This window comes from Necator americanus, chromosome III, assembly GCF_031761385.1.
Source record: "Necator americanus strain Aroian chromosome III, whole genome shotgun sequence".
Classification (NCBI taxonomy): Eukaryota; Metazoa; Nematoda; class Chromadorea; order Rhabditida; family Ancylostomatidae; genus Necator; species Necator americanus.
The window spans coordinates 18,335,401-18,361,316 of record NC_087373.1 but is presented as its reverse complement, the minus strand read 5'-3'; the positions used below and the strand labels follow the sequence as shown (position 1 = coordinate 18,361,316).

The 25,916-nt window shown below is 46.0% G+C and overlaps 1 protein-coding gene across 1 annotated transcript; it reads right to left on the bottom strand.

Annotated features, from left to right (window-relative positions):
- Positions 1 to 1,038: 1,038 nt before the first annotated feature.
- RB195_010007 (uncharacterized protein) lies at positions 1,039 to 25,053 on the bottom strand (the record flags this gene model as incomplete). Its single annotated transcript, XM_064190810.1, has 10 exons — positions 1,039 to 1,135; positions 4,269 to 4,353; positions 4,408 to 4,526; positions 4,658 to 4,756; positions 17,193 to 17,266; positions 18,100 to 18,198; positions 19,322 to 19,489; positions 20,807 to 20,917; positions 22,515 to 22,611; positions 25,016 to 25,053. The coding sequence occupies 10 exons, from the start codon at positions 25,051 to 25,053 to the stop codon at positions 1,039 to 1,041; spliced, it is 987 nt and encodes a 328-aa protein (XP_064048393.1).
- Between the last annotated feature and the right edge of the window lie 863 nt (positions 25,054 to 25,916).

Genomic DNA, 25,916 nt, shown 5'->3' with positions numbered 1-25,916 from the left:
TGGTACAGTTTGAAGCTGAAGAGGTATTACAGCTGAAGACTCGCATTTTCCTCACCTGTTACCGGTTTGTCCCGTTGATTGTGCATATCAATTCACAGTAAGCCCGCGATATAAAAGTCCCCCTCGCTAAAGAAATGGGAAAGAAGAGGAATGATAAGGAGAAAGGGATGCGAAGGGAGAGAAAGGTGGTGCGAAGACGACAATGGAAAGAAAAGAGGTGGAGAACCTTACTGTGGTTACCTTTATATTTTTCAACGAGCAACAAATCTTCCAGCGTTTAGTATACATGTCCCAGAGAAGGGATTTTCGCCTGATTGTTTACTGCGGTTTGTTTGTTATTATTATTTCTCCTTTTCTTTTATTTTTAACTTATTTTCTTTGAGTGCATGAAAATTGAACTGAGTTCACATGCAATCAGCTCTTCGTGCTTTCCTTTCTCCGCTGCGATTTTCGTAGGTATATATTCTTGTGTACATTTTCTCTCTCTGCACAACATGGAGCAAAGGAGAAAGGAAAGGCTGCTTGTCACTGATTAATCCTATTGGTGTCGACGCCGACGCTTTTGACAACACACACGACCTACGAACAACGACTTGCGGAGGCTGGCCGATGTGTTAAGCTAGTATCCTTATCCTCTCAGACATGTTTGGTACCAATTTATCAGAGATGAGAGGCTTGACTGGTCTAGGGCAGTTTCGAACCAACTACGCAGTTCCAACGGAATCTCCCCTCAGTTTGTCACACTCACCCGTGACCATGGAACACTACAACACTTCTGCAACCAACAAGAAGCAGAGTAAGAATATAATTGAAATCTGCAACTACTACAAACATCCTTTATCCCTAAGAGTTTCCCCGCGCAAATGGATATTGGTCCCTGAACATTGTGGTGAAAATCGTTGCCTTTCCACCATTTAGGTGTCTCAAATAACCCAATAAGCACATTACCAAAGGAATCCGTCCATGCAACGTTTCAGCGTTTGAATCACTTAGTCTCCAACCATTTGAAATGACTAACTTGCATCAAGTAGTTGGTGCTCACGAGTCTTGTGGAATACGTCGCGAGCGAAGACGGTTTCGAAAGTGCAAGAGTGGACCCAACATGCGGACGTATAATCGTGTAACTCTCATTTGTCTGGAAATGTTTATCCCTCTCTTCCAACTCTAATGATTTGTTCGCAATACTATGAATTTCAGACTAGTGATGTGCATTACTCTGCAAGATTGGCTGATCCAAATTATACTCCTCCACTTTTTTAGAAGCAGCGTATCATTGCAAATGTTGATGTTGAATGGAGAATACATATAAAATTGAACGATATTAATGTGATTACCAGTTGGAACACCTCTTCTTTGGTGAGTGTTGCATTATACTGATAAGCGTAATTTCCTCAATAAAAAATCGTCATTGTCTTCTTTTCTCAGATGAGGTTGAAAAGGGGAAAATTGAAGTGCAACAAGAGCACTTCAAGCGTCTTCAGTTTGCATGTGTATGCCATCTTAGAACTGATTCCCACCAAGAAAAATTGCTTAGAATTGAAATAATGAACTAGAAACTAATTTAATTTTTTTTTTGATTAGAAGATGTGCAGAAACATAATCCTTCAAGTTGTAGGATCCTCATCCTTAGTGCTGGGTTTTCAACTTTAAACGTAGGTGAGTGGACTTCAATAATTAGCTCTGGTTGACGTCACTGGAATTTACCAGTTCCAAGAGTCAAAATAAAATGATAGTTGCTCGTACTAGGCAACACGCTTTATTAGGTATGAAGAGAACCAATAATCAATGAGGTGTCGCTGAGTAAAAATAATCAAGAAAATAAGTTCTGCAGTTCCATCTATTTCGACTAGAAGCATTAATTATGAGACATTCGGTTCAGTGTTTGAAAATCACTCTTTAAATCGCATTTTAAAAACCAGAAAAAAATGGACCGGGGAACCTTTTTTGCAACGTTTTCGTGTGGTCTCTTTTTGCAGACCAAACCTTTACAAGACTTCTCCACTTCCTGTTCGTTAAGAGAGGAAGTTGTTGGAAAAGGCACCACTCTGACACTGCACCCAAATGCTTCGATGTGTTCAGCGCTGTAGATATTCTACAGCTACTTGGGTGGCAGTAATTGTATCGGGATCTTCGTTTTTTTTCCCAAATTTTCTCCTTTTTACAAACTTTAACAACTTATTAAAACCCCATTTGCGTAGGTCTAACGTGCATCAAGGTCATCATCGTGGTTTTTACGAATTTTGTGGAATACGTCAAGTAGTCGGCTTCGTTCTTCTTCCTGGCTTAACTGAATACAATTGCGGTTAAAGGTACGAAACAGTACGAAAGCCTTGAACTACAGCGTTTGAAGTCTACTTCTTGAAGAGAGGAACAATGTGTTTTATGCGCGTTGTGTTGTTCTTTCTGCAATTTTTGTTCGTGCAGAAAGTTCTGCGATCAAAAGAAGAGATCAAGAAGATAGTGGGACAGTGAAGAAAAAACCCAGAAGAAAGAAGAGCAACTCAGAAAAAAAAACCTCAAAAGCCAGGAGACTACACCACAACCTGTAGAAAGAACAATTCAAACAGGTGAATCACCTACCTCTAGCTAAAGATGCTGAAATCAGAAAATAACTTATTTCTAGCTTTCCCAGTTATGACCTCGTCAATATGAAGAAATGAAGACCGGAGGCAGAGGTGCAAAGTCCTACAAGTCTGAGGATGGCCAACACATATGCACGTACTGGTAAAACACGTACAGACTTATTATTAGCATTTTTGCCTGGCGAGCTACGCGAGCCTTTATCCATAGTTGAAGTCTATTTGGGAAAACTGAGTGATTAGGGAACACAAGTGAGCAGATGGGAGAGTAATATCGGTAAAAGCAGCGCGACTACATGCTTTTGAAGACGCTTAGGCAGACCTGTACCAAAATGTGAGAATGTTACCACATTAGAGACAGATTGCTCAAAAGTGGAAGGAATTTGCAACACTTATGCATTGCTAAAAATAGTAAAGTCAATTAATTATTTCTGCACCGTATACCCAAGTCAAATGCTCCTAATACTACTTCAAGAAATCAGTCCTATCGTTTCAAGATAGTGCCAAAAATGCCATCATTTTCACCGCTGAGTGTACTCGAACTCGGATTGGGTGGCAGAAGTGTGAAGAGATGGACTAGAGATGTATGCAAAGGAAGTAAAAGACTGGAAAAATACCAATGGAAACATCAAGGAAAGTGGGTAAGCGCTGCGTAGATGTAAGGAATGATGCCTGTGAAAACTGCCTTTACTTCCAGGAGCGCAGAGGAGCAATGGATTAGAGTTCACAGCATTTTGGGCTGCTAAATGGAAGAATGTATCTCATTGTAGTTGAAGCATGTCATTCAGTTCAGGTATCTCTGCTTGAGAGAGAAATCACTCTGTTTTCATGCACGAATAGGAAACCCTGAACTGGATGCGTCAAGCAACGAAACACAGTTTATGGTGGAGAAACTTCAAGAGTAGTGATGAGCAAAACACTTAGAATACATTAGATCAATTCAATACTAGAATAAGGGAGAAAATTCAATCGACCGTAGACATTTGTGGGCCAGCGTCCACTATGAGTTTCTACAAGACCTTAATCATAAAACGGCCGCCCAATCTCAATCTTGTTTTTAACGCCTTGCTGCCTTAGACAACGTAACCCTCGTGATGCCTTGGAAGCAAAACCTAATGCCAGTACTCGTGAATTGGCGAGAACGCTTGACTGCGACCAGAAAACCATCTTCAGCCACCTTTACGCTCTTGGCTGTGGCAAAGTTTTCTCGTCATGGATGTCACTCGAAATACGTGACTTGGACAAAGCACGGCACCGCCAGCCAGTGCAATAATCCTCAAAAAAAAAAACTAGAAGTGAATAATACTAAGAAAAGATTCTGATTTTGCTCTGCTTAATAAAAATATGAGTAACTGAAATAAACGGAAGCTTTACTCAGGACCTTCTAATCAATAAAATGCTTGACATCTTGAGTCATCTGTAGAAGATTCTCCGGTATAAACAAGTTTTCTACCATCCTGCTTTGCCTATCATAATTACTCATGGTGCTTCAAACAAAGATTTGGAGGAAAAACTCGCTGATCGCATGAGTTCAGGGAACTGCGCTGCTCTACTGACTTGACCAAATGTTAAAATCACTGTGGCGATCATAAATCTAACAGAACTTTAGAAGCATAATGAGTGTTGCTACGCGGCGAATAACCATTTTGATATCCTGTTTGATTCTGAAAAAGAGTTCTGCATGTTTACCTGATAGACTGCTCTGATCTTGTATCAACGTCTATATTCGATATTACAGGAGTGCTTGGAGGGGAAAGCTTCATATTTTGAATTTCTGTAAGGAAGCAAAGCTCTTTGCCAATGTCTAGATTCCCTCAACTTCACTCACTAGCTTGAGAACAGCTAATATCCTGCGACATATCTGGCGATTGATAAGGCACTTCTTCAAAGGCCAAGTCTGAGTAAAGACGAACGAAAGTAACACTGTTTTCCGAAAGTGGTCGATGCCTGCGGATGAGTTTAGCATTCCAACAATTTTAAAGTCAATTCAACAAACTATTAGGATCAAAGGAAAAACGTGACGTGTGAACTTTTAGACTTCTAATCAACGAAAAATTTAGCCTTTGACTTAGACTTACTGTCCAAAATTTGCTGACTCGAATGCTTCCCACTCTATATTTGGCTCACTTATGACCTTTTGGAAAAAATCGAAGATGTTTTTCATGCAGTAGTCCGTCCTGAAATATGCTGCTTGTAAACAACAACGAAAACAGTTATCCCTCGGCACATAGCACAAGCACTTAATGGTCAACAGACATACAATCTATCTCAGAGTTAGATACGATTTGTGACTAAGCAATTTTTTCATTTCCAGTGATAAGCATTGATTAATAAACTATCGCCTTCTCAAAGTGAAAGCTATTTGATAATTAAAGGCAGCATACCACGAATCTGGGGTGGTACGGATTTCAAGTGGAGTATCGTAGATTATGGAGACGGGGGTGGTTCCGCTCATCCCTTCCTGAATCACTGCAAGCAGCCGCCCTCTGAATGCTGTTTTGTTCCAATGCCTTCTATTGCAGCGCCCCACCCTTGCACGCGTAGCGTCCCTTACTGCCTATCGGGGCAGTCCGAATTGATTTTCGACAAATCGCAGGGCGGAGGCGGCGCAAGGGGTGGAGCATTGCAAGATGGCGTCGTGCAAAACAGCATTCTCGAGGCAGCTGTTTGCAGTGAGATGCAGGGAGAGATTAGTGGAACTACCCCCGTTTCCATAATGCACGACCCTGTACACGGATACTCTACCTGAAATCCGCACCACCTCAGATTCGTGGTATGCTGCCTTTAAGTAAGAAAAAGTGTGGAAAATAGCATATAGGGATAAACCTATCCTGTTTGTGGTTATTCGATCTTCGCTTTTCTAGTTCTGGAAATATACCGCAATGGTTAACATCGATGACGAATATGATGGATTTGCAGAAAATCTTCACGGGTGTACGGAAAAAGCGGAAATTTTTTAAACTACTAAGAGACCTCTGTCTCTTGAAACCCAAGGATTAGTACGTTAGCGAGGAGTCGCACAAGCTCCAGGGAAACACGAAATTACATCCAAGCTCGCGAAAATTTGTGGAGAAGCGATAAGACTTCAAAAAGGGAAGAACAGTATCGGTTGAAGCAGCAAAGGAGGGAAAGAGCACTCGCTACGTCCGTCCAAACTCCGAAAATCATAAAAGAAGAATGACTACTATTTGGAACTCATATTGAACAACTGCAGATCAAGCAAAAGTTCCTCACAAGAGTAATCCTAAACAGGACTTCACAGTGGTTCAGGATGATTAACCACAAACCCGTCGTTTAGGAATTCACGAAGACGTCGCAAAAGTAGAAGATGCCGCTGTTTGTCTCCATTACCGATAGAGGAAGACTTTCAATTCAGTTGAGGCGGAAGCGATCATGGCAGCCTTCGACAGTCAAGGCTTCCCCACTCCAGAAATAAAGACACTTCGTGAGCTATATGACAACTTCACAATCAAAATTTCCCCATTCTACAATGACATCATGATAAACGTAAAGAGAAAAGTTCAGTAGGGTGGGTGACATAATCCGAACCAAGATATTCAGTGCCACTCTCGACTCTAGGCCGATAGTTACACCATCTTCGTTTCGCTGATAACATCGTTTTGATAACATCAAGCATAAGCCAGGCGGAATATATGCTGCTCAAATTTAGTGGGACGTGTGCAATCATAAGCCTTCAGCTGAACCAAGGTAAAATGGTGTTCACGACGAACGGATGGGTCTCTTACGTCCCACTCATTCTCAGCGGAACGAATATATAGGAGTGCCCTAGCTATACATGTCTAGATCGGGAAATTAACATAATAAACTTTGAGCAGGATAGGAGAAAATGAGCAGCTTGAAGGGCAAACAAGAGCATCGATAATGTAATGAAGATGGCCAAAAACATCCTGCTACGCGTTCATCTATTCAGGAACATCGTTTTTCCTGTGTTGAATTACGTTTCGGAAAATTGGACGTTTTGCAACTAGGAGGAAAATGCGGTCGACGTCATAGAACGCTCCATTGAAAGGTCGATGCTAAGATTATTTCGCTTCACGCAAATAAGAAAGCGAAATGAAAAAACGAATTTAAGAGACACATGATGCGTTTCAGTGACAGTGTTGGACCAGAGCTGTGAATGACTGGATTTTACGCGATATTAAACACACTGCAAGAACATTGCTGATCCGATGATAAGATTTCCTTACGAAGTTTTTTTTTTAAAAGAAGTATGCCTATCGAGTTCGTCACGAAAAGAGAAGCCACTAGACATCCCTGGGTGCGATCATGACAAACGAGAGAGTTACTGGTGCCCACTCGAAATCGAGCAGCAACGGACCACAGGTGACACAGGTGATAGGTAAATGCACTATTACCATTTGTTGTATTGAGGAAAAAACATTATCACCAGTTACGTATATCATCATATATTCTCTCTGTGTGTGTTGTGTGTCAGTAATCAGTCGCGAAATTCCAGAAAGGAAAGGAGATGGGTCCCACGGCGTCAAATTGGTGCGCTATCGCTAGAAAACTATAAAATGGGGTTACACGATTCCTGCGGCGTGGAATTGGTGTGCCGTGGTGCAGTAGTATCGCGCAATAACTTTGTACGCATGTCTTAAAAGGCAAATGAGACTAGGCGACCTTTTTACAGCCGTGCCACTGCCCGTGCTGCGTTTCACCTCTGTGACTGCTCCGCATGTCTATTTCCCACCATGTTTGCTTCAAGCTGATAACATCCCTTCTGTTCTGATCTCGGAACATGATAATTGATAGTTTGTAGTAGTTCGAATGTTCTCCTGTCTTGAAACCTCGGTATATTCTGTCTATGTTTTGCGATAGTGTGCCTGCGAGATTTTTAGACGGAACCTTTTATTCGCCTGACGTTTCGGCTTCCTCGCCATCTTCAGAGGCCTAAATAGAGGATGACTGGAGCAATGCTACGTTTATTCCGTCAAGTGCCACATTACCCTGGGTCAGTGTGTCGATAATTGTTCAGGGTAGTGAAAACAAAAACCCATCTACATTGAAAATGGTCTTACGTGTTGCTCCACCGGATGTGGCGCGGCTGGTTGCACGCACTTGTCACTCAGCGTACCAGCGAATGAGTATTGCTGCGTGTAGATCACCAGCGACGATATAGATGATTTGATCTACACACAGAATATCAGGCGGTTATAAGTCACAGAGCGGTACAAGTGGCAGGAACTCATTCGTTATCGACAAGCAATCATTCCTATTATTCATTGAAATGTTTCTTTTAAGAATCCAAGACGCCTTCAACGTCTTCCTTGGCGATATTTCTGTTTCGTGAGCCAGTATAACGCAATTCACATCATAATAATTTCCGTTGTGGGCCTCATGTCTGTGCCTTCCTAGTGGTGTTATCAAACGTTTTCGTCGTTTTCCTACCATGTGTTCATTAATCCTCACTCCAACATTCCTACCGATTTCCCCAATGTAAGTTGCATTGCACATCAAACACTCAATCTCATATATTACTCCAATTCGTGCGCAGTCGCCTGTTTTTCCGTAGGATAAATAACACCAGATGCAGTATCTATCATATAATCTGTTTCAAACAAGCTGGCTTTTGATGTTTGCATTTGGGATATTTACCAAGATCACGTCATCATGTAATTGTGCTTGGATGATGCTGCGCTGAACAGCGGCACTGACTGCACTGTCAGAGATAAAAGGAAGACAAAGAGAAATTTTGTTTTCGCGCGGAACATTGCTATTTACAGCGCGGGTTCTCCGGCAATGCGGACGTACTGTATGGCCATAAGCACATGCGATTTTTAAAGCTAGTCTTCGTGATTCGTGTTGTTCTTGGTTGCCAGTGCATACTTCACTGGCATTTTGAACATATTACGAATCACTGCGCGTTTTGCTGCGTTCGGATGTGCAAATTTGACGTGCGATAAGGTGTTCTTGCAACGTTCCTTGCGACACCACTTTACTTTAATAATGCCATGTGAAGCACTTATTTGTGTGTTGGGTTAAGGGCGCCATCCTTCTTTAGTTGTTTTTCGTGTGAGTCTTATGTATTGCGATTGTTGGTTGAGTATTCACTCGTCCATTTCGAACTGTGTTGACATTATGATGCAACAGTCGTCAATATATCTGCGATACATTATTGGTCTACACGAAAGCACTGGTTCTTCGATTCTGCTCATGAAGCAGACCGCCCTCAGTTGTGCGAAATAATTTCCTGACCAACTGAAGATATTACAATTCAGGCATTCCTTGATAAGTGTTTTTATGTGAGTTTTACTAAGACCATATGTTTCCAAGTTGTTACCATGTAAACCTATCATCTCACAGAGAGCCTGCAGCGCTTCACTTGTTTTTTTTTTACATTCGAGTAGAGTGAGGTCACACCAAACGACCTTATTACACAGTTGCCCTCAACTTTCGCATTGCGTAATCGCTCAAGGAAATGGTGCGTGTTCGACAAATGATATGGTATTTTAGGCAAAAATTGACTCACAATTTTATTAAGGAACCACGAAATTTGATCCGTTGGTCCTCCCACACAACTTATTATTGGTCGGTTTTTGAATGTTACCGCTGATAAAAATTCGTTTCGTTTGTTTCAGCTTTGGAAACGTTTCATGGACCAGCAAAAGTGATCAGTGAAGTAGACCAAACTGTCCGCTCTGTGGAAGGTTGCAGCATGAAAGCTTATGCTTTGCAAGATCATCCGAGAATGTAATACATCAGCAAATCGATTGCGCTTTCGTAACAATGCAGCAACAAACAACAGAGTACTCTCTACTGGCGAAATAAGAGGGATTGCGCAATCGTACCTCAAATGAGGTTCGTCAACGAGATCAAACTTCGAATATACAAACTGAAAATCCAATTCAAAACGATTGTTTCGTGAAAGTCGATTCTAACGACAATACCACAAAAGACCAAGTAGTGCTCAAATATGTGGAATAATAAAACAAGCCAGTATGAGCGAGTTCTAATATTTTTTGATACTGGTGCACCAGAGAACTATAATAAACGAACGTACATCAGAGGACTTTCTACTCTTAAAACAAAAAACGGAAATATGCACTATGTTTGGCATTGGTGACCGTACTGAGAAATTTAAAGCGTTCTCCGTTTCATTGAAAATCTATGGCTTTTGGAAAGGAGATACATTTAACCGTTCAAACAAAACCCGTGATAACTAATGGTTTTCGTTCAACATATCTTTTAGTTCAGCATATCTTTTGTGCTCTTAACTTCATTGCTCTTCTTTTGATAAACATTACCACTGAACCACCGTTTACTGTCTTGGGTATAAAATCCTAAATTATCGTGAGCCATTCCACTCAGGCGCACACCCTCTTTAGAAAGTTTAAACACACATGCAATCGGCTGCTTAAACAGTAGCCAACATGATCTGATGTGGAACTTATCTTTATCACCACGATGATGTCGCTGAGGTCATTTCATGTTGGCACGTCGTTCTGTGATAACTGTTGGGGCAAACAGAGTAAGAACCCATAGTTCGAGAAATATTATCAAATTGCGTCTATATTATGGTGGTATCGAAGAAGCTGTTTGAAGCTGAAATTCGGATCTTCTCTAAATGTAAAACTGACGCATTTAAAAAGAATACTATGAATTCTTCCGCTTAAATCTATGAAAAAAGAAAGCAAAAGAAAAAAGTTGTTTGAAAAGAACAGTTCTATTTTTACAGAAAATGCCACTACTACTAATTTTCATTCATCAACGAAGGCGAGCGAAGCGAACACCACAGAAAGTGTGATGTCCGGCTTTAGCCGGACGTCTAGACAGGTAATATAATATAAAACGAAAACTTGTGTGTTTGTCCGTTCCACGCAAATTTCTATTTGAAGAGAAAAATCACCTTTACCTCAAAGTTGGGAAATCAAACCGTTGACATGCGCTGATGGCTATTTCTGTGCACTTAAAACGACGAATAGACGAAATGTCCAGATAGAGTGCAATTAAACTTGTGAGGCAACATTTGAACCACGTAACTCAATTGTGTTAACTGATTCATGGGCATGTTTTACCGCTTTTTCGCTCACAACAACCTGCGTCGTTGGACCAACAACCGTTGGACTCCCCTCGAAGGTTCTCTCTTAATGATTTTTTTTGACTAATCTATTGATTTTATTTGATAACCAGTCTGAATGTCCGGCTAAAGCCGGACTTCAGACTTTCTCTGGTTTTAGCTTCGCTCCCCTTCACTGATCAATGAAAGTTGATAGTAGTGCTGTTTTCTGTAAAATCAAATTTGCGTTTTTATAACAACACTTTCCTTCTCTTCTTTATATTATAAATTACGAATTAAAGATTACGGAGTTTTCCTACCAAATACGTCAATTCTACATTCGGAGAATATTCTACCATCAGCTACAAACACTCCTTTGATGCCAGAATAACATAGATGCAATTTGAAAGCATTACTCGAAGTATGGATATTCCTCCTGATTTCCCCCAATAGTTATCACAGAATGATGTTTTAACATGAAATGACGTGAAAGACATCTTAATACTGATAAAGATAACGTTCCACGTCAGATCACATAAACATCCTGCTACTATTTAAGCAGCCGTTTTCATGCGTGTTTTCACTTCCTGAGAACGGCATGCTACCAACTTGAGACGAACGAAGAAAGAAATAGATACGCAGAGGAGTCATGAAGGTGAAAAGCAACACGCGCAATGACCACGGCTATGAAACGGCTTTAACCATTTATCTTTTGCGACATGCACGCGAAGTTATTGCGCACCATTTCGATTCCGCGGGACCCGTCTCACCCCACGTTATACCTACCTGGCGCCCGGCGCACCAATCCGATGCCGTGGGACCCGTCGCAGCCCATTTTCTAGCTCTCTGGCGCCGGCGCACCAATCCGACGCCAGTGAACCCGTCGCATCCCCTCTTATAGGTATCTGGCGCCGGTGGACCCGTCCCACCCCCTTCTATAGGTATCTGATGCCAGCGCACCAGTCTGCCGCCGGTGGACCCGTCGCAGCACCTTCTACAGGTATCTGGCGCCGGCGCGCTAGTGCAACGCCGGTGGACCTGTCGCACCCCCTTCTATAGGTATCTGGTACCGATGGACCCGTCCCACACCCTTCTGTAGGTATCTGGCGCCGGTGGACCCGTTCCACCCCCTTCTATAAGTATCTGGTGCCGGTGGACCCGTCCCACCCCCTCCTATAGGTATCTGGCGCCGGCGCGCTAGTGCAACGCCGGTGGACCCGTCGCACCCCCTTCTATAGGTATCTGGTGCCGATGGACCCGTCCCACCCCCTTCTATAGGTATCTGGCGCCGGTGGACCCGTTCGCACCCCTTCTATAGGTATCTGGCGCCGGTGGACCCGTCCCACCCCCATAGTATCTGGCGGATCTGGCAACGCCGGTGGACCCGTCCCACCCCTTCTATAGGTATCTGGTGCCGGTGGACCGTCCACCCCTTCTATAGGTATCTGGCGCCGGTGGACCCGTCCCACCCCCTTCTATAGGTATCTGGCGCCGGTGGACCCGTCCCACCCCCTTCTATAGGTATCTGGCGCCGGTGGACCCGTCCCACCCCCTTCTATAGGTATCTGGTGCCGGTGGACCCGTCCCACCCCCTTCTGTAGGTATCTGGCGCCGGTGGACCCGTCCCACCTCCTTCTATAGGTATCTGGCGCCGGCGCGCTAGTGCAACGCCGGTGGACCCGTCGCACCCCCTTCTATAGGTATCCGACGCCCGTGGACCCGTCACACCCCCTTCTATAGGTATCTGGTACCGATGGACCCGTCCCACACCCTTCTGTAGGTATCTGGCGCCGGTGGACCCGTCGCACCCCCTTCTATAGGTATCTGGCGCCGGCGCGCTAGTGCAACGCCGGTGGACCTGTCGCACCCCCTTCTATAGGTATCTGGACCCTCTAAGGTATCTGGTACCGATGGACCCGTCCCACACCCTTCTGTAGGTATCTGGCGCCGGTGGACCCGTTCCACCCCCTTCTATAAGTATCTGGTGCCGGTGGACCCGTCCCACCCCCTTCTATAGGTATCTGGCGCCGGTGGACCCGTCCCACCCCCTTCTATAGGTATCTGGTACCGATGGACCCGTCCCACACCTTTCTGTAGGTATCTGGCGCCGGTGGACCCGTCCCACCCCCTCCTATAGGTATCTGGCGCCGGCGCGCTAGTGCAACGCCGGTGGACCTGTCGCACCCCCTTCTATAGGTATCCGACGCCCGTGGACCCGTCACACCCCCTTCTATAGGTATCTGGTACCGATGGACCCGTCCCACACCCTTCTGTAGGTATCTGGCGCCGGTGGACCCGTCGCACCCCCTTCTATAGGTATCTGGCGCCGGCGCGCTAGTGCAACGCCGGTGGACCTGTCGCACCCCCTTCTATAGGTATCTGGTACCGATGGACCCGTCCCACACCCTTCTGTAGGTATCTGGCGCCGGTGGACCCGTCCCACACCCTTCTGTAGGTATCTGGCGCCGGTGGACCCGTCCCAGCACCTTCTACAGGTATCTGGCGCCGGTGGAACGCCGGTGGACCTGTCGCACCCCCTTCTATAGGTATCTGGCGCCGGCCGTCGCACCCCTTCTATGGCGCCGGTGGACCCGTCACACCCCCTTCTATAGGTATATGGCACCGGTGGACCCGTCACACCCCCTTCTATAGGTATATGGCGCCGGTGGACCCGTCAAACCCCTTCTATAGGTATCTGGCGCCGGTGGACCCGTCACACCCCCTTCTATAGGTATCTGGCGCCGGTGGACCCGTCACACCCCTTCTATAGGTATCTGGCGCCGGTGGACCCGTCGCACCCCCTTCTATAGGTATCTGACGCCCGTGGACCCGTCACACCCCCTTCTATAGGTATCTGGTACCGATGGACCCGTCCCACACCCTTCTGTAGGTATCTGGCGCCGGTGGACCCGTCCCACCCCCTCCTATAGGTATCTGGCGCCGGTGGGCCCGTGCACCGCCTGGTGGACCTGTCGCACCCCCTTCTATAGGTATCTGACGCCCGGTGGACCCGTCACACCCCCTTCTATAGGTATCTGGTGCCGGTGGACCCGTCCCACACCCTTCTCTATAGGTATCTGGCGCCGGTGGACCCGTCCCACCCCCTTCTATAGGTATCTGGCGCCGATGCCCGCGCATAGTGCAACGCCGGTGGACCTGTCGCACCCCCTTCTATAGGTATCCGGGACGCCCGGTGGACCGTCCGTGGACCCGTCACACCCCCTTCTATAGGTATCTGGTACCGATGGACCCGTCCCACACCCTTCTGTAGGTATCTGGCGCCGGTGGACCCGTCCCACCCCCTGCTATAGGTATCTGGCGCCGGCGCGCTATAGGTAACGGCCCGGTGGACCTGTCGCACCCCCTTCTACAGGTATCTGACGCCGGTGGACCCATCGCACCCGCTTCTATAGGTATCTGGGACAGATGGACTCGTCGCACACCCTTCTATAGGTATCTGGCGCAGGTGGACCCGTCGCAGCACCTTCTATAGGTATCTGGCGCCGGCGCGCACTTAGGATTGGCGCCGGTGGACCTGTCGCACCCCCTTCTATAGGTATCTGGTACCGATGGACCCGTCCCACACCCTTCTGTAGGTATCTGGCGCCGGTGGACCCGTCCCACCCCCTCCTATAGGTATCTGGCGCCGGCGCACGGTATCGACGCCGGTGGACCGTCGCACCAACTATAGGTATCCGCCGGTGGACCCGTCACACCCCTTCTATAGGTATCTGGTGCCGGTGGACCCGTCCCACCCCCTTCTATAGGTATCTGGCGCCGGTGGACCCGTTCCACCCCCTTCTATAGGTATCTGGCGCCGGTGGACCCGTTCCACCCCCTTCTGTAGGTATCTGGCGCCGGTGGACCCGTCCCACCACCTCCTATAGGTATCTGGCGCCGGCGCGCTAGTGCAACGCCGGTGGACCTGTCGCACCCCCTTCTATAGGTATCTGACGCCCGTGGACCCGTCACACCCCCTTCTATAGGTATCTGGTACCGATGGACCCGTCCCACACCCTTCTGTAGGTATCTGGCGCCGGTGGACCCGTCCCACCACCTCCTATAGGTATCTGGCGCCGGCGCCGTCCCCTATGTCCGCCAGCAATCGCCGTGGACCGTCGCACCCCCTTTATGGTATCGACGCCGGTGGACCCGTCGCACCCCTTCTATAGGTATCTGGCGGATGGACCCGTCCACCCCTTCTATAGGTATCTGGCGATGGACCCGTCCACCCTTCTGTAGGTATCTGGTGCCGGTGGACCCGTCCCACCCCCTCCTATAGGTATCTGGCGCCGGCGCGTAACGCCGGTGGACCTGTCGCACCCCCTTCTATAGGTATCCGACGCCCATGGACCCGTCACACCCCCTTCTATAGGTATCTGGTACCGATGGACCCGTCCCACACCCTTCTGTAGGTATCTGCCGCCGGTGGACCCGTCGCAGCACCTTCTACAGGTATCTGGCGCCGGCGCGCTAGTGCAACGCCGGTGGACCTGTCGCACCCCCTTCTATAGGTATCTGGTACCGATGGACCCGTCCCACACCCTTCTGTAGGTATCTGGCGCCGGTGGACCCGTCCCACCCCCTCCTATAGGTATCTGGCGCCGGCGCGCTAGTGCAACGCCGGTGGACCTGTCGCACCCCCTTCTATAGGTATCTGGTACCGATGGACCCGTCCCACACCCTTCTGTAGGTATCTGGCGCCGGTGGACCCGTTCCACCCCCTTCTGTAGGTATCTGGCGCCGGTGGACCCGTTCCACCCCCTTCTGTAGGTATCTGGCGCCGGTGGACCCGTCCCACCCCCTCCCATAGGTATCTGGCGCCGGCGCGCTAGTGCAACGCCGGTGGACCCCTTCCACCCCTTCTATAAGTATCTGGTACCGATGGACCCGTCCCACACCCTTCTGTAGGTATCTGGCGCCGGTGGACCCGTTCCACCCCCTTCTATAAGTATCTGGTGCCGGTGGACCCGTCCCACCCCCTCCTATAGGTATCTGGCGCCGGTGGACCCGTCCCACCCCCTCCTATAGGTATCTGGCGCCGGCGCGCTAGTGCAACGCCGGTGGACCTGTCGCACCCCCTTCTATAGGTATCCGACGCCCGTGGACCCGTCACACCCCCTTCTATAGGTATCTGGTACCGATGGACCCGTCCCACACCTTTCTGTAGGTATCTGGCGCCGGTGGACCCGTCCCACCCCCTCCTATAGGTATCTGGTGCCGGTGGACCCGTCCCACCCCCTTCTATAGGTATCTGACGCCAGCGCACCAGTCTGCCGCCGGTGGACCCGTCGCAGCACCTTCTACAGGTATCTGGCGCCGGCGCGCTAGTGCAACGCCGGTGGACCTGTCGCACCCCCTTCTATAGGTATCTGGTACCGATGGACCCGTCCCACCCCCTCCTATAGGTATCTGGCGCCGGCGCGCTAGTGCAACGCCGGTGGACCTGTCGCACCCCCTTCTATAGGTATCCGACGCCCGTGGACCCGTCACACCCCCTTCTATAGGTATCTGGTACCGATGGACCCGTCCCACACCTTTCTGTAGGTATCTGGCGCCGGTGGACCCGTTCCACCCCCTTCTATAAGTATCTGGTGCCGGTGGACCCGTCCCACCCCCTTCTATAGGTATCTGACGCCAGCGCACCAGTCTGCCGCCGGTGGACCCGTCGCAGCACCTTCTACAGGTATCTGGCGCCGGCGCGCTAGTGCAACGCCGGTGGACCTGTCGCACCCCCTTCTATAGGTATCTGGTACCGATGGACCCGTCCCACACCCTTCTGTAGGTATCTGGCGCCGGTGGACCCGTCCCACTCCCTCCTATAGGTATCTGGCGCCGGCGCGCTAGTGCAACGCCGATGGACCTGTCGCACCCCCTTCTATAGGTATCTGGCGCCGGTGGACCCGTCCCACCCCCTTCTATAGGTATCTGGCGCCAGCGCACCAATCTGCCGCCGGTGGACCTGTCGCACCCCCTTCTACAGGTATCTGGCGCCGGCGCGCTAGTGCGACGCCGTTGGACCGGTCGCACCCTCTTCTACAGGTATCTGGCGCCGGCGCGCTAGTGCGACGCCTTTGGACCGGTCGTACCCTCTTTTATACCTATCTGGCGCCAGTGGACCCGTCCCACCCCCTTCTCTAGGTATCTGGCGCCGGTGGACCTGTCGTACCCTCTTCTATAGGTATCTAGCGCCAGCACACCAATCTGGCGCCGGTGGACCCGTCGCACCCCCATTTTCGAATTTCGTGACACACAGACAAACACACACACACACACACACACACGTGACAGAATAAGCCCGTTATTATATAGTAGATAATGATTATCAACCTTAGACGTGTCGTTACACGTCCGTATGAAATCGGTAAGGTGGGTGGCCGAAGTTTCTGTATAAAACAGAGACATCTACAGAGTAAAAAATTGTTTCTGCTTCGTTGCGAGCAAGTGACTAAATGCTTTAAAGTGGTTATTATTTAGGCTGGTTGCTATTCGCGAACATCAAAAGAGTATTGTTTAGGCGAAACCAATTCACTACATTGAATAAGAGTCTGGAAATTTTATCGATGGAACATTATAGACGAATGAATACTTACTCGCAAGGATTCCTTTGTCTTGCAAGATCTACCATACAAGCGATCGAACGATACCCGCATGACCACGTATCTGTCTGAAATACGCAACATTTAAAGACATCACCCCACGAATCTCGAGTGGTGCGGGTTTCAAGTAGGTTATGCCTATACGAGGTCCTAGATTATGGGGAGGAGGGTGATTCCGTCAATTTCTCCCTAATTGCCGTAAAAAACGGCCCGGAGGATGCGGGTTCGAGCGTTCCGGGGCGCTACTTTCTGCAACGAGTTCGACTGGAGCGCACCAGCCTTGCGTACGCGCCGCATCTTCTGGGTCGTTTTTTACGGCGATCTGGAAGAAATGGACGGAATCACTCCCCTCCCCATAATCTACGACTCCGTAGACATTACCTAACTGAAACCTGTAGCACACCAGATTCGTGGGATGATGGATTTAACCAACAAGTTTTTGTCGTTTTCTACGAATCTTTTCCGTTCGTCAATGCCTGTGTTAAGCGCGATCACTCCCGCTGGTGAAGCTTCACTCCCGGATCCTCACCCTACGGAAGTGCGAGTCGTGATCAAGAGCATGAAGCCTGGCACACCTTCCATAATAATTTTATAATTTTATAACAGCAGCCTTTTTTTTTGTTGGTGGCCATCAGAGATAATGGTTCTAGTCTGCATTTCTAGCCACTACGTTTTCACTCTGCATCTTCCTTTGATACCTCACCCAACTATTTTTTGACGTGGAACTGTCGCTTCAGCGAAACGACTTACAGTAATCCAGACGCTAAGTAAAATATTGCGCAAATATAGGCGCCTTATAACTTTACCTCACAATCCACTTTGTCTTCGATTTCCGTTCCACTCTTCTAATTTGATCATCTCACTTCTTTGTTATCCATGTATTAGTTTAAATAAAAAGTACCTGTCTGTCATAACTTCGAGCAATGGCAACTTGTACTGCATTGTTGTCAAATATGTGTGAAAAAAGTGCAGAAATTTGTCGTCGAATTGGCTCTGTTAGCTGAAATAACTTATAGCATTGGGTTTTCTTTCTTACATTATTGGGTACTGTAGGAATGGTTGGCTTGAAAACACTTCATGTTTAGTGACTTCTCAGTGAAACAGGTAATGTACTCGGTCTCCTTTTTTGCTACCAATTTTGCGTTGGGTTAGGCAGTAATGCTAATGTACTGCTTCCTATTACTTTGATCTTTCCGGGAGTGAACCTGTCATAGGTGCTTCCGTAGATAGAGTTAGCCTAATAAAATTTCTTGCTGAAATTTCGGACGGGTGTAATGCGGTTCCTAAAGGATTCGACTGCGACAGCACGATCTATTGTTTCTTATAGATAGATCAGACCTGGTCCTGAGCTGAGCGCGCCTTTTATCTTTTCCGAGGTCGATAACATGGTATCAAACTCGCCAGAGGGTATAAAAACAATAACCTAACATCAACTGGCTCCCTACGCCTCTGGCTCCTGCATAGGCTGCATACTCGCGTTGTAAAATAATGGTGGAATAAGCTTTTGTCTTCCGAGTACAATAGAATGGATTAGAATCTAAGAGACATATTATTTTCAAAAGACATGATCGCAAACTTTACTGCGAACACATTGAACATAAACGTTTGGAGGCTAGACATACTCACCAAATTTAGCCGACTAAAACTGGCACAAAGCTGACTCCATCAGAGAGTCGGAGCGTTTTTTACTCTCTTTCTCAATGTCTTTCACTGTCCAGAGAGAACTTATTCACACTTGAACAGCATTTCACTGCCAGGTTTCTCAGCATTCTGGCATTCTCATAGTTGTATGACTTTATTTATTTGTTATTAGTGGTGTGCTAGAGATTTCGGTAGAGGAATCAAAATCCCTCAATAAGAAACCTTGGGAATGTTTCTCTTCATTTGTTTTGATTTTTTGTCGCGTTATGTATGCTTGCAAAAGTTTGATTTTCTTTTTTTTATTGGACCTGCCGCCAAGCACTCTTATCGGGGTATTGGGGAAGAAAGCTATGTCCTTTTCTAGAGAATGCAACAGAAGCATTTAACATCTGAGTGATATTCCACACATTCCGTTTTGATGACGTCTACATGCTCAAATGTTGCGTTGGAAGAAGTCAATGTGCCTGTAAACGCAAACCTACCAAATTTATGATGTTTGTATCCTTTTCGACAAGTGAGTCGTAGAGAACAATGAATCTTGACTGCGGATCATAATCTACCACAACATAGTGCACTCGGTCGGAGTCGAAAATGATCTGCTGGGCTGGTCGAGAAGCGCTAATCATTGATTTTAGAGACTGCGGTTCCACCTAAATTCCGAGTTCTTCATTTCATTTTTTTGTTTCTGAAAACGCAAAAGAATAGCAAGCGAAGAGACATTTCAAAGCACAACGAACATCATTTAACCAGTATTCAATTGAAGACTGAAATAAATCATAAATAAATATAAATATAAATATGAGATGAAAAATGGCAGCTATGAAACCAAGTGTTTTTCTTTTCAATTTCTTATTCAGACCTTTTCGCAAACTACTGGAGCAGCTCATGGAACAGTGTTTCGAGCTTAAACGAATTGTTAGCTGCGGTGAGAAATGTCTCTTTCTCCACGATCCTGACAGAAGAGCTTCCAAAGATTGCGGCAGAACAAAGGTTGGTGGGCAAGATATAGTGTATACTTGAAGTGCGCTTCTTGACTGGTGTGGAGTTACCTTTGACCTTTACTGTTTCTTCAGCCTATGTACGAGGCGATGACCCATAAACACCACTACTTGAATTGCTGGAAGATAGCGCGCTGTCGTACGTTACACAATCAGTCTGGGGCAAACTAAGTGACTCAGAAGGAATTTAATTGTCATCGAAGAGACATTTATGGGAATCTTTGAAGCGTCAATTGGGGTTAAAAAGGAGGGAAACATTCTTTTCGCTAAAACGAGTGTAGGTTAATTTTTAGGAATTTTTGGAAAGCGTCACCTCTCTTCCTTCCCGTCTTTGAAAATAGTCTTTTCAGTTGCAACGTATCACTTCAACGATCAACATGAACAAGATCAGTCAATGTTCACAAGTGAACGTGGGTCGCTGAACTACACATCAGGGCGATGACGACGTTTATGTCATTTCACGTTGGCACATGATTCTTCGCGAATTCTTGTAGCATAGCAAAAATTCCCAATGTGGCCTATTTTGGTTGCCTCCTGTGCAGTTGCTAAGCTGTCAGCGCCCAGACCTAGGTGTTCGGGAGACGAGGTTAGACGCCCGGATGTTGGTGAACTTCTATGTTAAAAGGCAAAAAAACTTTCGAACTTTCTGGAAAATTATCTGTAGAGTTGCGAGACCTGGAGGCGAAACGCTTCACGCGCACAAATTGCAATTGATTTCTCACGTTACAGTTTTATATGTTTAAACACGAAAAATAGATAGGCAAGAGGAGAATGAATAATGAGAGGGTAAGGTTGAGAGAAAATTGAGCTTGAATCCACAGGATTCAAAAAAAAAAAGAAGCAAATCCAGTGAATTAGGTGTAATTCATTGTCCTTCAAGCCTTTTCTGAAACGATTTTCTTGTGAATCTTTTTGAGTGCTGAGTGTGAATTGTAATTCACCCATTCCTATAAGGAATTTTTAGCTTACCAGGACGAACTGGATAGCCAGGCACCCATCTAGTTTTCGAGGGCACGCAGCTTGAAGACGATCGCAAAATGTATTCATTAGGTCATCGAGAAGACGGTCTCCAAATCGCACCTAGACATTCGGAATAAAATTGCAAAACAATTATTTGCATTGTCAACTTACATAGCTATGATTGTTTGTCAAAGGTGAGAATGGGTAGAGAACAATGTTAAGGGCAAAGCTACTTTGCTGATGAAATTTTGCTCAATCAGCGATGTACTGTCTCGGGTAGGTGAGGTATATGAACAAGACCCGCGCGGTGCTGGTAGGGGATTTGATTCCTTGATCTTACTGAGTTTCTAACTGGCAGGAATGTTATCATGTGTTTGACATTATTCGTACGTTATGCACAAACCTACTTAGAAGGGCAAATCTGTCTATGTCTATCCATATACAGAGCCGGCTTTAAAGGCATCACCCCACGAATCTGGGGCGGTACGGATTTCAGGTGGAGTATTCTTATAACGAATAGAATAGTAGATTATGGAGAGGAGAGTGATTCCGTCCATTTCTTTGTAATTGCCGTAAAAACGGCCCGGAAGATACGGCTTCGAGCGTTCTGGCGCGCTCCAATCGAACTCCTTGTAGAAAATAGTGCGCCGGAACGCTCGAAGCCGTATCTTCCGGGCCGTTTTTACGGCAATTAGAAAGAAATGGACGGAATCACTCTCCTCTCCATAATCTACTATTCTATTCGTTATAAGAATACTCCACCTGAAATCCGTACCACCTCAGATTCGTGGACTGATGCCTTTTAGCACGATTTTGTCTAATGCGCGAGTAATTGAACAGAGTTCACATCACAACAATCAACACATCTTTTGCTCAGCAGCTTACATTACACTCTGTTCACCACCTTCATCAGCGAGCATCTTAATCTGCGAGCCCAAGTTAGTCGCCGCGTGTAAACTCTCTATGAGGTCGTTGCTAACTCAATGGCGCATATTAGGTTGATGGTGATACACTAAACATTCACAGTCACTGCCGCACTTGAGAGAGTTAATATAATTATTATATATGTTTATATATTACTTCTATTTTAAAAAGATAAAGGATAAACTGGTCATTGGTCACTGGTAGCATCAATCCATTTGGGATGTGCCAAAGCGTTTTTACTGCAATTCGCAATTGTTAGGGTTCTGGAACACGTGTTAGCTTTTGTGTGTGTGTGTGTGTGTTTTTCCATTCAGACGGGTTTTATATATTGTATTTGTAGAATTGTTTGTTGTTAGTAGATGCTGCACGTTGTGGAACACTTTCGGCCAACCTGTATGGTGCTATTCTTCTTCGGGCAACAGGAGGTCCCAACACTTGTCAGTGATCTGTCCAAATTATGACCCATCCATACATTCATTTGCATTTACTTACAATTTACTTTTGATCTGAGACGGCAAGTTCGTAAAAAGATGGGAAGGTCGGTAAAGTTCTCTTTCTTTCTCTGTTTTCTAAACCTACAGCTTTCTCGTGTGTTGCCCCGATATGAACGTCGTAGGCGGCAAGGTACGACTGGGCCGGGAGAATGGTAATGAGTAATTGACGAATACGGACGCTTTGTCGTCGGCTCGGCACTTCTCACTACCAACTGGTAATCCCCAGCTCACATTTGGACATTGACACTGTTACAGACGATATTATGTATTTCTGAAATCGCATCAAGCATAGGACATACTTCTCCACTATCTGTTGCTGTTGAAACTTTGGCGGCCTCCGAGTCATTGTTACTTGTATTGCTCAGGTTGCTTTCGGATCTACTCTCTTCTTTGCCACTGCAAGAAAAGAAAATCCTCTTTATGTGTGATAGTGCATCTAAGAAAAACAGAAAAAGAGCGCAGCTTATTAGTACACAGTTTTCCACATTCAGATCTGATTGGCACCGCTTGCACGACTCTGAGTGCTAGCTGTTCGCAGTGGCTCTGCTTATGTTAAACGCAATCAGGCATTTGAGTATACGCCTCAGTAGCGAGCAAGCGATAGAACATGCACAGCTATATGGTGAAAGCTATTCTAATATAGCAAAAGGGCTGTTGCCCAAACACGCTGCCAAAGCCCAACCCAATTAGGTCAGGTACCCAAAGGTAGTGAGCTTGGAGTCTCTGGTAAAAACTGTCCGTTTCGTTACAGTGAACTGTCGGGGGTTGTCCAGCAGAAGTACTCGGATATGGCGTCGACGAACAATTCACGCGAAACGCCGGCTGTCGCAGGATAGATGATAGAGAGAGAGATGATAGATGATAGATGAGGATAGAGACAGGAGTGATGAATGTATGGATTCTGTGGAACTCTTACTGAAGATCGAGAACGTTGGATAGAGCTCTGTTTAAGGGCGGCGTATCACGATTTAGACGTAGTGCGGAACCCCCCACAGCGAAGGCGTAGAGTTCGGATAGAAGATTACGAAACCCATTGTGGTTTGCTGATATTTCTCTAGTCGTCGTCGTAAAAAACGGCTTGGCAACTGCTTTAGTTCCTACGAGGTGCATTAGAACGCGCTTCAGTGTACACATTTCAGTAAACCGTTAATTTGCCTCACTTGAATAAGCTGCTGAAAGGACATAACTGATCATCAACCGCTCGCATTTGGATGCGCCGCGTACAAAGGCTGGCGTTTTGCAACGGAACCAGGCTGGGCTTCACAATCTACTACCCGAACTCTACTCCTTCTTTGTGGGTCTCTTACCACATCAAATCGATACGCTGCCTGTACGGGAGATCCGCCACTGCGAAGATGAGCGCAGCCGGATCAGGCAATGATACCACCCCGTCGATTAAGTCCCATAGATCGAGATCAGATGTGTAATTGATCTGACTCTAATTAATCGGGACCGAGGTGGCTGTTCCCCAACTTGGTGTACAGAAAGAGGAGGCTCAGATGTGCTAGAGACTGTATGGACTATCTAACGGGTCAAATAGGGATTTAGCTGGCCTGAGGCCTAGACAGTCATGTTTTTTTTGTTTATTTTTCTGAACACGTATAGCCGTGATAACCAGAGTAAAGTGGAGCGGCTAAGTCTGCTGCACTTACTCACCCCACTTTTTGAAGGAGTGGTCAAAGCAGGATTGTAAAAATGGGCCTAGACCAGCTGCAAGTAGGCACTCGCTCCACAAAGTCCGATTTTCACAGCGAAAACGTCGGCCGGAAAATGGGTGTTGCTAGTCCAATTTTTACCAAGTATTAGTAACTAATCAGAGGAGGGCGGTAGGTGATGAGATGGATTGGAGAGAAAGTTTTGGAGTGGTTCTGCTCCTAAGCGTCTATGTCAGCTGTACATGGCAGCGCGTATCCGCCAACTTTTTTCTAATAACCTCGATGCTCGAGAACTGCTCGTTGTTGTGAAGAACAGTTGTCGAGATCCTTTCCGATCTTGACGTCAGTATCTTCTCTCCTTTTCCTTCCAATCTTTTCTATAATTATTGAGAGTCGAACTGTTTGCAGGATGCTTTTCTTGCACTTGTATTTCCATCATTATCATGTTTTTTCCCAATTCCATTTTTTTTGTATTTTGCTTACCTTTCGTGATGGTTCCGCATTAGCACATAATCCTGCTTTGGTGGTGACATGAATTTAAGGTGAAGCTAATGGCTTATTTCATTTTTTCCTCTCTCCATAATCACCTTTATTTTGTTTCTTCAAATTGCTACACCTTATGAATTTCGCAGAAAATTCGTTTCGTTTAAAATTCAGCATGGTGTATTAAATTTGTCATAAACGCTGTAGCAGTTACGGAGCTACAGATTCGAACTTTATTTCTGAAAGTGCTTAATTTACATGTCGTAGGCTTCGATCTCATAGAGATCATCATATCTACACTCGTATATTACTTATTATTACATGGCGTCCTCAAATGTGCTTTGGTGCCTCTTTTTTGATGTGATTGTGATTAACAGAACCTTAATTTATTCCATTGATGGTTTCACAAATTATGAGGTCTGCTTTTATTTGTTAACTCCCCGACCATCAGGAAAATACGCTAAGATATGATCAAATAAGATTTTTCAAACTATCATTGATTTTGTTCTTAAATCGATGAATATTTGATCTCTTATAAATTTATGAGGATTTAGTCACCACAATGGACTATGCTATTACTTTCAGAAAAGAACTTTTGGTAAAAGTTCTAGAAATAGGAAAAACTCATTACTTCGCATTTGTACTGCATTTCAAAAAATTACCTTTTTCCATTTTCGCAAACTTCTGTGAGTAGGGACATTTGTATTGTTACTCCAAATTGCAAGTCTTCCTTATGTTTACTCCAATGAGTGGTTTATCTGTGAAGAACATCATGATATATGTAGCTTAGTCCGTGTGTGTGTGTGTCACTAAATTCGAAAAAGGAGGTGCGACGGGTCCATCCAGCGTCGGATTGGTGTGCCGACCCCAGATAGCTAGCTACCGGCGGCGTCGGATAGGTGCGCCGGTGCCAACTAGCTATAAAATGGGGTGCAACGAGTCCACCGGTGTCGAATTGCTGCGCCGACGTTAGATAGCTATAAAATGGGGTGGACGGATCCCGGGGCGTCAGATTGGTGCAATAACTTCATCTGCATGTCGCGAAAGGTGAATGAGACGTTGCAACTGCTTAGAAGCCCGCACCACAGCGCGCGTTGCTTTTCACTTCTATAACTCCTCCGCGTGTCTATTTTCTTGCACCTCACCTCAACTTGGTAACATGCCTTCTTCAGAAAGTGGAAGCATGAATGAAACTCGCTGCTTAAATAGTGCTCATCAGTTTACATGGTCTGAGGTGGAAAGTTATCTTTATCAGTGCGATGATGTTGTTCACGTCGTTTTATGTTAAAACATCATTCTGTGATAACTGTGGGGGAAAATAGGGAGAAAACCCATACTTCGAGTAATATTTTCAAATTGGGTCTGTATATTGATATGTTGGTATCGAAGGAGTATTTAAATCTGACGTTTGAATGATCTCCAAATGGAGAACATTTAGAACTAAATCTAAGAAATCTTGCCCCTAATTTTATACAAAGAAGCAGGAAGTATTGTTAGAAAGGCACCAATCTAATTCTAAAGCAAAAGCCGCTGCTATTAATTTTCATTGACCATTGAACGCGA